General features: G+C 53.3%; 1 protein-coding gene across 5 annotated transcripts in view; it reads left to right on the forward strand.

Annotated features, from left to right (window-relative positions):
* KIF1C (kinesin family member 1C) overlaps positions 1-12,879 on the forward strand; it is a 22,143-nt gene extending 9,264 nt beyond the window's left edge. For 4 of the 5 annotated variants that reach the window (XM_086359437.1, XM_086359435.1, XM_086359436.1 and 1 more), the window contains 7 exons: positions 2,951-3,030; positions 3,862-3,956; positions 7,541-7,624; positions 8,010-8,196; positions 8,341-8,413; positions 9,474-10,088; positions 11,646-12,879. In XM_086359437.1, the coding sequence (XP_086215563.1) occupies positions 2,951-3,030; positions 3,862-3,956; positions 7,541-7,624; positions 8,010-8,196; positions 8,341-8,413; positions 9,474-10,088; positions 11,646-12,329 (1,818 nt within the window). In that variant the 3' untranslated portion in view covers positions 12,330-12,879. Of the gene's footprint in view, positions 1-2,950; positions 3,031-3,861; positions 3,957-7,396; positions 7,420-7,540; positions 7,625-8,009; positions 8,197-8,340; positions 8,414-9,473; positions 10,089-11,645 lie in introns of all 5 variants that reach the window. The other variant, XR_015148015.1, reaches the window with a different exon arrangement.
* The last annotated feature ends 1,590 nt before the right edge of the window (positions 12,880-14,469 follow it).

Consider the following 14,469-nt stretch of genomic DNA (forward strand, 5'->3'; position numbering starts at 1 on the left):
AGAGCAGGAACTTCCAGTCCTAGCGCTAGAAGGGAGTCATGCCTGTCTGGGCCTTGGTACCAAGCATAATGGGACCGGGCCCTAAGAGTGACACACCCTTTCCAGGCGGTGGATTGTTGGAAGGAGACCCCTCCGAATTTCAGGTGGACAAGGCATCTGGGCGACTGAGCAAGCAGGGACCCCTGAACCGGCATCCAAACAGAGGGGTTTGCCTGAGGCTCAGCCTGGGGAGCGAGAGAGCTGCCTGTGGGTGATGGAGGGGGGCCGACAGGGCTGAGGGGTCAGGTCTGGGGCTAGGTACCTGGGGTTGTGGGGTCCCCAGGAGGCCTACACCTGGGAGGAGGGTCTGAAAAGAGGCTCTCAGTGTGGCTTGCCCATCCATCATCTCGCGGTGCCGGGTACCTCTGGACCTTCTGCCGCAGCTGCAGGGCTGGGGAGAGGTCGGGAGGCATGGACAGACTGACAGGGTTCTCACCGCACAGGATGCCACCTGCTCAAGCCTGGGACCAATGGGGGGGCTTTTGTTTTGTTCTTGTAAAGGTGGCATTCACATGCGGTGAGTTGTATGGAGTGAAAAGGAAACCTTCCTTCCCACCCTCAGCTTGCCCTCCCAGAGGCGAGTCCTGTTAGCGGCTTCCGCTGTGTTCTAGAGGTCATCTCCACGCCTGCAGGCGTGTGTGAGAGAAAACCAGCCACATACTCAGGCACACTTCTCTCTTTGCAGTAGCACTGGTTCCATACCTGACATGTTATTTTTTTCATATAACAATGCATCATAGTTCTGTCTGCTGTTGTTTTTTTCTTCCCCACAGTGTCAGGATATTCTATTGTATAGACATCAAATGATTTTTTTTTTTTAACCAGCTTCCTACTGATGGACATTTAGGTCATTTCCCATTCTCTGATACTATGAACAATTTTATAGAAGATAGGCTTAAAAATAGTTTGTGGTCTGTAGAACGAATTCCTAGAAGTGGAGATTTGGGGTCCAACAGTCAGATTTTGATCTGTTTTGCCTCCAGAGATTATTAACCACGCCCACTTAGACTCCCAGAACAACATATCTTAGAACTCATGTTCATTTATCCTCTTCACCTTTTTCATCTTTGCCAATCTGATTGGTTAAAAAAAAAAAAGGTGTTTTAGAGGAGGTAACTTTTCCATTTTCTCCTGATGGTGAAGATGAACCCTTTCTCATGGGTTTAAAAGTCATGTGGATTTCAGAGAAAAAGCTGTTAGACTCACAGGAGAAACAGGTTTAGTGGGGGTGACTCCAGCCTAGGAAAAGTCCAGTGAAGAATTCGGTCTTTGGGGCCAAAGCTCCAGTTTGTCCTGGGGAGAGCCAGGAACCTTCGGGAAAGCCCCCTCATTCTGGGACCTTGCCCCAGGCCTAAGGTTTTCTTAAGTTGATCATCTTCAAACCTGGCTGGGAGCTTCCTTCACGGGGCCAAAATAGGGGGAGTGGGGAGCAGGACAGAACTGTGCGTCCCCCACCCCCACTTCGACCTGAGCAGCTCTCTGCTTATCTGCTTGATGTGTTAGGCCTCTTGGTAAGATTTCATGTGGACAAAGGGTTCCTGGGCTGAACAGAGATTGAAAAGCACTGTCCTAAATCGTGTCTCCTCTCCCAGGGGACAGATTGCTTTCTGCTTCTAGGGCCCGTCAGTGTTTGCCGTTCCCAGGCAGGCCCGACACTGCAGGGTTGAGAGGGATGGGACCGTCCTTCTGGAGAAGAGCAGGTGTTGGAGAATGATTGTTGAGGAGCCTGGTGGAGGATCGGACATAGATACTAATCACACCCACTATGGACATGGCCCTGGGCTTCCTGTTCAGGGGAACTCCCAGAGAAACATGGGGCCTTGACTGCTGGGCATTTCCCCTGTACCCTGTGCTTTCTGGCTTCCCTGCCTTTGTTCAGACCCCTCCTTCTGCATGTTCACGTCCTCCTCATCGACAGAGACCAGGTCCCATACTGCCTTTTCCATGAAGTTCCCCTGACTCGCCTGAGCTCCCATTGGTCTTCACTGTACTCATCTTTGTGTATAAGCCCCTTCCAGGATACAATGGGATAAATGAATGAATGAGCTAATTGAGGGCATGAGAAGTTCAGAAAGTCTACTGTGAGACGTGCATTTCTCACCTGTGATGGTGTTTCCACGCCCAGTCTTATCTCCCCTTGTTGACTCTGATTTCCTGACTGATGGGACAGCAGCATTTGGGTTTGGCTCATCTCTGTGTCCTGCCTGGCGCCTCAGTAGGGTCTTGCACCTAGAGCCACAGTAACTCCTTGGAGAACAGGCAGGGGATCTTGTGTTCAGGTGGAAGGCTTAGGAAAGCTTCATGGAAGAGGTGGCATTTGAGACAGACCAAGAGGGATGGGAAATGAATGATTTTGACAGGTGGGGGTGGGGCGGGGAGGGAGGCTGTTCCAGGTAGGAGGACAGCCAGGGATGTAGGAGCTCTGCTTCAGGAGTGAGGGCTCAGAGTCCAGTGGGTGGGAGCTCGGAAGGGGAGAGGACGCCCTGGAAAGGGCCTTGGGCTAAGTGAGCTGGGCCCAGCCGTGGAGGAGGCCCAGAGGCACAGGCTGCAAAAGCAGACTTGAGGTAGGTGGAGTTGAGGTGTGGGCAGGAGAGGTCTGAGCAGTCCTCTCTGGTTACCTCCCCTCCCACCCCCACAAGTGGCAAGATGTATTTTGAAGGAAGAAATGATGAGCCTGGGGCCAGAGGGAAAGCAGGGCAAGGGCAGGTAGCTGCCAAGGTTTCCTGCAGGAAGACTGGTGGGGCCTGGGAAGCAGCTAGAAGGGTGGGGGTGTCTTGCGTGTGAGGAGAGGGTTGGGTGGGTCAGATAAGTGGCAGCAGGAGCTGGGAGAGCTCACCTGCAGAGATGTTTGCCAGAATGCCTTCCCTCCCTCCTGACGGCCCTCTGCTGACTGCTGCCCCCTCCCCCTCAGACTCCGCACCTGGTGAACCTGAATGAAGACCCCCTGATGTCTGAGTGTCTGCTCTACCACATCAAAGATGGCGTCACCAGGTAGCCTTTGCTCTGGGCCCGTGGGACAGTCTCTCTTTTTGGAGGTTGGTTGTAGAGGGACCTGCCTTTCCTAGTGACCTCATGGGGACCTTCTGGGTCTCAGGTCAGCTCTTCTGCAGCCCTGCTAGCTCTCTGGGCTTCCTGAGAATCAGCTGAGCCTACCTTTGGTGGGGGTGACACGCCTCCTGGGACCAAACGAGCCCAGCGCTGGTGTGGCTGGGTCCTGATCTCCTGGGGCAGAGAGCGGGTGGAACTCGACCACCACGTGCTGGTTCTGCAGCAGCATCGCCTGGGCATCAGTTAGTGGAACCTTCCCTTGGGGTCGGGGGAGTGAAGGGAAACATGACCCTGGCCCCACGCTGTTGAGGGACAGTGCTCACATGGCAGGTGGCTTCACTGGCTAATGCTAATGAACCCCCAGGTCTCAGAGCCTCCTCTCTTACCTCCTGGAGGTAAGTGGGTGGGAGTGTTCCTTCCTCTTCCACCACAGGCTGTTCAGCTGTCCTTGGTGATCATCATGGGAAGGATATGGGAACTGAGACTGAGAGCATCCACCCCACTGCAGGTTCCCTTCCCTCTTTGCTACATAACAGTACATAACAGATGCGGGCTTGGAGCCAGGCAGATCTGAGCTCACACCCCAGTTTCACCACTGCCAGCCTGCCTGACTTTGGGCAAGTTACTTATCTCTCTGAGCCTCAGCTTCCTCTTCTGCGAAATGGGAATAATTATACTTGGTTGATTGAGTCAGATGAATATTTTGGTTCAGAAGGGGCTTGGCATATGTATGACTGGCACATGCTCAGAAAATGTCGGTCGTTGCTTCCCCAGGGTCGGCCAGGTCGATGTGGACATCAAGCTGACGGGGCAGTTCATCCGGGAGCAACATTGCCTGTTCCGGAGCATCCCTCAGTCAGACGGAGAAGGTAATGGCTGAGGGGGTGAGAGTGGAGTGGCCAGACAAGGAGAGAGCACGCTCCCTCATGCTGAATGCAGAGGCCTGGGTCGGGCTCTGGGAGTGTGGCTGTGTGCGAGGGATGTGTCCACCCTGAGAGGGGCTTCGAGCTCCTGGTCAGCCATGGGGGCCCTGCTGTCTGCACCCACCCTCAGGGTGCAGAGTGTTTACAAGGGGCAGGGGTGGTGAAGGTCCCCAAGGCAGAAACAGGAGACTGTGGGTCCAGAGGGTAGGATTTTGGGGAAGAGGAGATCCAGCCCTCTTGCTTGATTTTTTAGCCTCAAATAGCAGCTTGGTCATTTTTTATGAAAACCTGTACTTTTTCAGTGGGAAATCTGAATTTATCTCTGAAAACCTACTTACCTGTCCAGCTATGAATGCAAATGTTCTAGGCAGTTAGTTGACGTGTGTATCCTTTTGGCTGTAAAACTTTGAGAGGTTTTTAGCTGTTTCTGGCCACAGCAGCAAAAGCTTGTAGGAATCACGAGCCCTCAGGTAGCAGTGTGTCTGACAGGTAGTACCACAACGCTCGTGGTGAAGTACCACTTAGGGTGTGTTCTGAGGTCACGTTTTGTTCTGGTTCAGTCATTTTTTTTTTTTTTAATGGACTGATTTGTATTCAACGGGGCCCAAGTGACAGAGAAGGCAATGGCACCCCACTCTAGTACTCTTGCCTGGAAAATCCCATGGACGGAGGAGCCTGGAAGGCTGCAGTCCATGGGATCTCTGAGGGTCGGACACGACTGAGCGACTTCACTTTCACTTTTCACTTTCATGCATTGGAGAAGGAAATGACAACCCATTCCAGTGTGATTGCCTTGAGAATCCTAGGGATGGGGGAGCCTAGTGGGCCACCATCTATGGGGTCGCACAGAGTCTGACACGACTGAAGCGACTTAGCAGCAGCAGCAGGGTCCGAGTGAAGTGGAACTCTGGGAAGCGAGTTGGGCAGGGAGGCTGGCTGTGTCACACCTGAGTCCTTGGTGTCCATGCTGTGTCACACCTGAGCTGTCTGTCACCTCGAGCTGGTGCTGTGTGCCTCAGCGAGGCGTGGGGGATGGCGGGTAGGTTGGGGGTATGGGAGACGGGCATATCAGAATGTGTTTTAAAATAAGAAAAGACGCATTCTCACGGCCTGCAGCTCAGATTGAACAGCTGCCAGGTGAGCTTCCATTCCAGTTCAGGGTCAGTGGATTATCGCCTGGTTCGGGTCCCCAGTGGCGGCACACGCTTCCGGCATTGCGAGCTATGAACTGTTAAATCAGTTCAGCCCAGTGAGTGAGTGGCGAGTTCCTGTTCTGTGGTTCCCTCAAGCTGTGTTCTGGGGTGATACCGAAACCACAGAAGGCCCTTGGAGCCAACCCACCCTTGAGGGGGAGCTCAGAGTGTGTGTGGGAAGAAGACAGGCACACATTGGTTACATCACAGTGAGAACAGCAGCTGTTCTATGCCCTAAAGACATTGTTTAGTTGCTCGGTCATGTTCGACTCTTGGCGACACCATGGACTTTAGGCCACCAGGCTCCTCTGTCCACGCAGGGGATTTCCCAGGCCAGAATACTGGAGTGGGTGGCCATTTCCTTCTCGAGGGGACCTTCCCAACCCAGGGATCAAATGTGAGTCTCCTGCTTGGCAGGCAGATTCTTTACCACTGAGCCACCTGGGAAGCCCTCCCCAAAGATGAGGGCTGTGTAAAGGGTTAGTCTGTTTGGGCCTTTGCTCTTAACAGCAGACTTAAGACCAAAGACAGGCTGAGAAGAGCAGGTCGCAGGGATGTAGTCATGAACATGGAAGAATAGTTACTACTTTTTACCGTGTACTTGTATTTTTTCATACAGCTCACAGGTGAGGGAGCTGAGGTTCCTGGGGTTGGGGAACTTGCCTGAGACCACACAGCTGGCTTCCCTGGTGGCTCAGATGGTAAAGAATGTCCTGCAGTGCAGGAGACCCAGGTTCAGTCCCTCCGTCGGGAAGATGCCCTGGAGGAGGAACTAGCAACCCACTCCAGTATTCTTACCTGGAGAATTCCACCACAGAGGAGCCTGGTGGGCTGTAGCACACAGTGTTGCAAAAGAGTCAGACACAACTGAGCGTGTCACACACAGCTAGCAGGAGAACTGGGTTGGGATGCAGCATGGCTGGCTGTAGGGCCAGAGTTGTGAGTCCTGGCTGCCTCAGTTCAGATCTCTGCGGGTTCACCTGGGTTCTCTCCTGGCCCCATTTCCTTCCATTACAACTATCACCGCCCAACCCTGACTTTAGATTATTTGCTCAATTACTTGTTTATCGTGTTACCAAGTAGAAGTGATGTCTGTATGAGAAGCAATTATGTTTTTTATCTCCTGTATTTCCAGGACCTAAAATAGTGCCTGGTGTATTATAGGGGCCCAGTATATTTGTGGAATGGATGGATGAATTTGGGGTGTGGTGGGAAATAAGGGCAAAATAGCCAGCTCATGGCCTTACAGTCATCTCATCGTCTCCTCTGCCACCACCTTCCATTACTGGGCTTGGACACAAATTATGTTTTATTCCATCTGTCTGCCATCTTCTCCATCATTTCTGCCCCTTGATCTGAGTTTCCCTTCGAGCATCAACTCAAAAGTAAGCACTTTCCCATGATCATTTCCAGTCCTCTGCCCGTAAGCCAAGTTCCTCTGTGCTATTTTTGTTCTCCCACGGTACCCATAGGCTCATCTTTGCTTTACGTTACCATTTGTTCTGGTTTCTCTATTCCTTGTAACATAAATAACTCATTTTCGTGCATCACTGTGTTTGAGCCTTTCAGCCACTCTGTACGGAAAGACTTTGTTATCCCATTGTAGAGCTCTGAGAGACTGGGTGACTGCTCAGTGTCCCTCCACTAAGGAGTCCAGAAATTCAGGACCTTGGAAATTCAGGGGCCCCTGACCATGGGGCACTTGTCCTTGAGGACAGGGAGCTGCCTCAGGCATCTTTGTGTTCCACAAGAGGAAGGTTCTGTGATTTGTACAAGGAGTACCTTGATAGACTGTGGCTTGGGTTGACTTTAATCTCATCCCATGAAGATAGGGATCTGTGGACTGTGGCTTGAGAGGATTAGTCAGGTAGCAGTTTGCAAGCTGCTTCAGACAGAAGTGGGGCTAGGAGCCTACTGGAGGAATCCAGACCTGGCTAGGCACAGTGTTGTTTGGGAAGGAGGGAGTGAGTTGTCGTCTGGATGGCAGGAATGACAGACAGGGCCCACCGACCAGTTGGACCTGAGAGACCACATCCTCTGAGAGTTCCAGGCTTGTTAAGCCACTGCTGGAGAGGCTGGTGGAGGGTGAACAGGCAGCACCCCCCACCCCCACCACCGCCGAGGCTCGTGGGAGCTGCAGCTGGGGCTCTAACCCTCCTTCTGCTCTTCCTTTCCCATGCTGCCTGCCACCAGAGGGGCCATGGCACCCCTAACAGGTACTGGAGGGTGGAACTGGGGTGCATGTGTGTTTTGGGGGGGAATGCAGGGTGGGAATCTGTGACCTTACCCCTCTTCCCTTGGAGCCTGATCCCTCCTTCTTCTCTCTCCTTGCCTCAGTGGTGGTCACCCTGGAGCCCTGTGAAGGAGCTGAGACCTATGTCAATGGGAAACTTGTGACTGAGCCCGTGGTGCTGAAGTCAGGTAGAGGAGGGTGTAGTGAGGGGCCTGGCTGTGCAAGGAAGAGCTTCGTGGGTGAATCCTGGGCAGGACTCAGAGATAAATAGGAGACAGTGTGGGATATGAAGATCGACTGGGAAGGGGAGAGGAGCCAGGGTTTGGTTTGTCTTGCTGCCTCAGGGCAACAGGAAGAGGATGCCCAGTTCCTGACTTCCTGTGACTCTGAGGGACAGGGTAGTTCCCAGGGTCAACTGGGGGAGCCTTGGCTCTGATCGCCCTGGACTTGGGGTGAAGGGAGAGATGGTGTGTGGGCTCCTTCAATTGGTGGGCAAGGCCCCTTACACCTAGGGCGTGAGGAAGGGGTCCTGCTCTGGGGAGTGAGCCCACATCTCCATCCTTCCTCCTCCAGGGAATAGGATTGTGATGGGCAAGAACCACGTGTTCCGCTTCAATCACCCGGAGCAGGCACGGCTGGAGCGGGAGCGAGGGATCCCTCCACCCCCAGGACCGCCCTGCGAGCCTGTTGACTGGAACTTTGCCCAGAAGGAACTGCTGGAGCAGCAAGGCATTGACATCAAGCTGGAGATGGAGAAGAGGTGCGTGGGGAGGGTGATCAGGCACCAGGCCCTCCTGGCCATTCCTCCCAGGCCCCCATCCCCCAGCATCTACTGGTTGTTAGATGCCCCATTGAGGTGGCTTGGGAACCTCACAGCTTTCCCTCCCCTCCCACCCAACTCCAGGCTTCAGGATCTGGAGAACCAGTACAGAAAGGAAAAGGAAGAGGCTGACCTTCTTCTGGAGCAGCAGCGGCTGGTGAGGGGCTGGCCGTGTCGGGAAGGCGAGGGTTGCGGGGCGTGGAGTGCAGACAGGCGGGTGGGAGGTGGGCTGGCAGCACTTCAGCCTGACTCCCACTGAGTCACAATAGGGAGTGGCTCTGGGCTGGCGGATAGAGGTGGTGTCTAGGAGGAGACAGAAGAGAAATGTAACCCAGGGAAGAACCCATACATCCCAGGAGCGAGAGTTTCTCCCAGGCGACTGGGGCTTCCCGAACTCTTGCTGATCCTGGGCCTCTTGTATGATTTTTACCACCTGTGCTGTCACTTCCCTGGTGGCTCAGTGGTAAAGAATCCGTCTGTAGTGCAGGAAACTCAGAAGCCTCAGGTTTGATCCCTGGGTAGGGATGATCTCTAGAGGATCTTGACAACCCACTCCGGTATTGTTGCCGGGAAAATCTTGTGGACGGAGGAGCCAGCGGGCTGCAGTCCATGGGGCTGCACAAAGTCGGACATGAGTGACGCGACTGAGCATGCACCCACGAGCTGTTACTTATTTAAGATTGTTCTTTGAGTAGACTTGCTTTTATTTTTACTTTTTAAAATATGTATTTATTTGGCTGCACTGGGTCTTAGGTGTGTCACGTGGGATCTTCTGATGCAGTGCACAGGTTCTCTAGTTGTGGCGAATGGGCTTAGTTGACCCATGGCACGTGGGATCTTAGTTCCCCAACCAAGGGTGGAACTGTGTCCCCTGCATTGCAAGGAGGATTCTTAACCACTGGAGCAACAAGAAAGTCCCTTGGACTTTACTTTTAAATCTTCAATCTCGTCCTGAGTGATATATACATGAAACCCACACTTGGCATGGCTGCAGCTTATTAGCTATACTCAATTCCTCTGTGCCAGCCACCATACCACACACTCCAAGTACCTGTGGAGAGGTGCTATCATCACCTCTGCTGTGCAGACAAGCAGAGATCAAGCCCTGTGCCCCACACTGCACAGTTCTAACCACCGTGTTTCTGTGTTGTTGGGATGCATGGCCCTGAGGTGTCCTTAGCTGTCTCCCCACCTGTCTCCCTTCTCTCTGGCCCTAGTATGCGGATTCTGACAGTGGGGATGACTCCGACAAGCGCTCCTGTGAAGAGAGCTGGCGGCTCATCTCATCTCTGCGTGAGCAGCTGCCCCCCACCACGGTCCAGACCATCGTCAAGCGCTGTGGCCTACCCAGCAGCGGCAAGCGCAGGGCCCCCCGCAGGGTGTACCAGATCCCCCAGCGGAGGCGGCTGCAGGGCAAAGACCCCCGCTGGGCCACCATGGCCGACCTGAAGATGCAGGCTGTGAAGGAGATCTGCTATGAGGTGGCCCTGGCTGACTTCCGCCACGGGCGAGCTGAGATCGAGGCCCTGGCTGCCCTCAAGATGCGGGAGCTCTGTCGCACGTACGGCAAGCCTGAGGGGCCTGGGGACGCCTGGAGGGCCGTGGCCCGGGACGTCTGGGACACGGTGGGCGAGGAAGAAGGTGGCGGAGGTGGAGGCGGCGGCAGTGAGGAGGGAGCCCGTGGCGCAGAGGTGGAGGACCTGCGCGCTCACATTGACAAGCTGACGGGGATCCTGCAGGAGGTGAAGCTGCAGAACAGCACCAAGGACCGCGAGCTGCAGGCCCTGCGGGACCGCATGCTTCGCATGGAGAGGGTCATCCCCCTGACACAGGTAGGACAGGCCTGCCCAGCCTCTCCCCGCTGTCCTCCCTGCCCGCTGTCTTCCCCTGTAAGAACCAGAACCTCCCACTGCAGAGTCCAACCTCCTTTCTCCTCTGCCTTTAAAAGAATCTTATTGACGTTTAACATAGCTCTTCTCACCATAGTTTGTGAATCACCTGCTTCACAACCACCAGGGCCCTAACTGAAAATGCAGATTCCTGGGTTTTGCCCCAGACCCACTGAAGCAGCATCTTTGGGCGTTAGAAATGAATCTTTATTTATAACAAGTGCCCGGGTAGTTCTGAAGTGCAGTAGACTTTGAGAACCACTGATATAAAGGGTACAATCCCTTACGTTACCACTCAGTGGGGGTTCACATACTGTTCACTCTTAGAAGCACCCCTCTCCTGGGTGACCCTCGACTCCGGTGGCTGCTGTACTGAGCACTTCCCCTGTGTCACTGTGTAAATCTTCACAGTGGCCCTGTAAGCCATAGTGTTACCACCTACCCCGGTTTTGCATGTGTTCAGTCAACAAGAGTTGAGTGTTTATGGTGTGCCGGGCATCATGCTAGCTATAGGGGTTACTCACAACAGACAGAATTTCGGCTGTGTTTCCACTTGCCTGCTGAAGGGGGATGACAGGCAGCTGGTCATGATGACAGTCATGCTTGTTGAAGGCTTACAACTCCACATGCAACCCTTACCCCTGTCTCCTCACTCTCCCCTCTCCAAACCCTTGGGTCCTTACTGTTCCTTGAACTCCTCAAAGCCTTTGCATCTGCTGTTCCCTCTGCCGAGAACGCCTTCCTCACTGAGACTATATAGCTCACCCCTCACTTCCTTCAGGAGGTGTTCATTAAAATGATAACGTTTCAGTGAACCTCTTCCTGTTCTTTCATTGCCACTACTCTCACCCTGGCCTCCTGTCCCCTCTCCTTGTTCTGGTCTTTTCCATGTGAATATATATTTTTGTATTTATATAAAATCTACAACATGGTAGGTACTCTCTACACTATATGATATAAGTAATATATATTAAATAACTTGAATACATACGTTCAGCTTTTTATGGAAGTATAGCACACGTACCGTGCTATATATTTGTCTCATTTATTTGTCAGTTGTGTAAGTCCACTGAAATGATGGCAGGTATTTTTCTTCCGATACTGACTGCTGTATCCCCAGGGCATGTCATTTATTCAGCAATATTTGCTGAGTGCCCGCTAGGTGAGGCTCGTGGAATTTCCCATGTAGTTTTACAGCAGCCCCGAGTCATAGGTACTGTCATTGTTGACGTCATGTCGCATGTGAGGACAGAGGCATAGAGGTTACAAGCCAATGACTCAGATCCACAGCTCGGAGGTGGCCGACCTGGACTGGGTCTGACCACCCGGCTCTGGGTCTGGGCTCCTAAACCAGTGTCCCTCCAGCTTCCTCAGCCCCAGGCCCCTCTCAGAACCCTGGACATCCACCCGCTCCAGGGCCTTCCCACATGTCCTCCTGAACCGGTATGTCTTCAGAAGGCCACTCTCCTCACATCCCCCCTCTCCTCTCACCCCTCCTAGGATCACGAGGATGAGAATGAAGAAGCTGGTGAGACCACGTGGGCCCAGCCCCAAGGGTCTGAGGCAGCAGAGGAGGAAGCCCCCAGTGACCGAGCGCCCCCTGCCCGGCCCTCCTCGCCACCCCTGTCGAGCTGGGAGCGGGTATCAAGGCTGATGGAGGAGGACCCTGCCTTTCGTCGGGGCCGCCTCCGCTGGCTCAAGCAGGAGCAGCTGCGGCTGCAGGGACTGCAGGGCTCCGGGGGCCGGGGCGGGGGGCTGCGCAGACCCCCCGCCCGCTTTGTGCCCCCTCATGACTGCAAACTGCGCTTCCCCTTCAAGAGCAACCCCCAGCACCGTGAGTCCTGGCCGGGAGCAGGGGCCGGGGAGTCCCCAGCACCACCCCAGCCCCCTGAGGAGCTCACCCCACCTCCGGCCACCCCTGCGCGAAGGCCCCCAAGTCCCCGCAGGTCCCACCGTCCCCGCAGGAACTCCCTGGACGGAGGGGGCCGGTCCCGGGGAGGGGGTTCCGCGCAGCCCGAACCCCAGCACTTCCAGCCCAAAAAGCACAACTATTATCCCCAGCAGCCCCAGCCATACCCAGCCCAGCGGCCCCCAGGGCCCCGCTACCCCCCGTACACTACACCCCCGAGAATGAGACGGCAGCGCTCAGCCCCTGACCTCAAGGAGAGTGGGGCAGCCGTGTGAGCCCCGCATCCTGGGCAGAGAGGGCCTGGCGGGGCCCCTCGCTGGGAGGAACACTGCTTCCCCAGAGGCAGGGAGGCCCTAGAAAAGAGAGAAAGAGAGAGAGAAGGTCTGAGTAGGTGATAGAAGACGTAGGGGTGACTGGGCCGGAGGCTGAGGAAGGACAAGGGCACGGAGCTGCCAGGAGCGAACCAAAGTGAAGGAGAGCGATGCGAAGCTGCCTCGGGGCCCCCCTTGCAGGGGAGGTCCCACAAACGCTGCTAGGGTGGGTGGGGGGCTGGGGTGCTGCGTAGTCAGTGTTTGACTTTCTTTTCAAGTTGGGGCAGAAGGAGAGAACCTAGAGGGAAGTGAGGTCTCCCTGTCCTGGCCCCTGTCTGTCTGTCTGTCTGTCTGTGGTGGGTTTCTGTTTCCAGGGAGGTGTGGCGGGATCATAAGTCATTCCCCTCCCCCTTCCAGGCCTCCTGCTATATTTGGGGAAACCTGTCTGGTTTCTGGTTTGGCTCGGGTCCCGTGAGGATGTGGGACCCTTCAATAAAAGCTAGCAAACAGAGAAGCCTGTGGCTGGTGGTTGTTCAGTTTTGGTTTTCAGTGAAGGTGTGGATGATATCAAAGCAAAATGCACAGAACTTTAAGTGTAGCTGAGTCAATTTTTGCATGCGTGTACACCCATGAAGTCACCATTCCGGTTAATATAGAAGGGTGTTTCCATTACAGTTTCTAGAAAATTCAACATGTGTTCTCTCTGGAGAGTGTGTAACCCATTCCTTTTATCCCTTTCATTTTTGCTTACCTAGCATCTCCATCTCTGTCTCCAAAACTGCTGTCATTGTCCTGGAGGGAGGCAAGAGATGGATGAGAGGGGAGGAAGGGAGTTCCAGCCTGTTAACACCCAACTAGCTGTTCTCAGGAAATGGAGGGATTTGGGAGCAAGGCCTGATTCTGGTTCTTTGAGTCACTTAGCTATTTTAAAGGTTTCCCTGTGCCTGTGTTTAGTTGTGTCTGACTCTGGCTACTCTGGGCTGTAGTCCGCCAAGGTCCTCTGTCCATGGAGATTGTCCAGGTAAGAATAGTGGAGTGGGTTGCCATGCCCTCCTCCAGGGGATCTTCCCAACCCAGGTCTCCCACATTGCAAACGGATTCTTTACTGTCTGAGTCACTAGCGAAGCCCAAGAATACTGGGGTCTCCTGCATTGCAGGCAGATTCTTTACCAGCTGAGCTCTCAGGGAAGCCCATGTAGCCACAGTTTCCCCAGGTTCTGTTCTATCTTGGGATGTTTAACAAAGAATGTGTTGGTCAAGCTTACTGCACCTACCTGTTTTCATCCTCTTTGGCAGGGCATGGTCAGTATTCCAAGTAATATTTTTGTCTTAAGATTGTTTTAAGAAGCATGCTACCTGCTTGTTTTAATGTTCTGGCTCAGAGGAGCACATCCATGACAGTTTACATTTTGCAGGAAATTATATCTGTGTTCTGCCTGCACCAGGCCAGACTGTGGGATCCCCGTGTTTTCAACCCGTACTCAGGAAAACACTTCCACCCGTTTGAAAATTTGAGCTGCTTGCCCGCAGCTTCTTGATGTCCGTCTTGAGGTGCAAGCAGCCAAAACCCATAGACATTATCCCAGTTGCAGCCAAACCACAGCTCTGGGCAAGACCATGATTATGTTTACTCTTAGTTACCACACCATGATGCTGAGTACCTTTATTTTGGCAACCTTGACTGCCAGGTCTTCAGGGATCTGTTGACAGTGACCCAGTACCTGGAATGTAATGGACGGTTTGTCAACTGTTTATTTGAGTGGTTTATAATCTTGTCAAGGAGACTAAATGTGAGCAAGAAAATGATAGAATACAAAGTTCTCTCCAGGTCAGAACAAGCTGAGTGGTACAGGCAGTTTGTGGAAGTTGAGATGGGAAAGACAGCTTACTAAAATACAGTTGGATTATTTTCCCCTCAAGATTACCTTGTATAAATATGTTTTATACCACTTTTTATCAACTTTTCTCTTCTAGATCAGTCTTTTAAAATGTGATGAATTTTAGATTTTATTCAGAGAATTGCCCACTAATCTCATCTGTGCTATACATGCTAACATCTTTTATGCATATCATTCTTAAAGCACTGTAAAGTGGGATTCTTTTT

Source organism: Bos grunniens, chromosome 19 (genome assembly GCF_055505025.1).
Source record: "Bos grunniens cultivar Pamir isolate PY7600 chromosome 19, Bosgru_T2T1.0, whole genome shotgun sequence".
Lineage (NCBI taxonomy): Eukaryota > Metazoa > Chordata > Mammalia > Artiodactyla > Bovidae > Bos > Bos grunniens.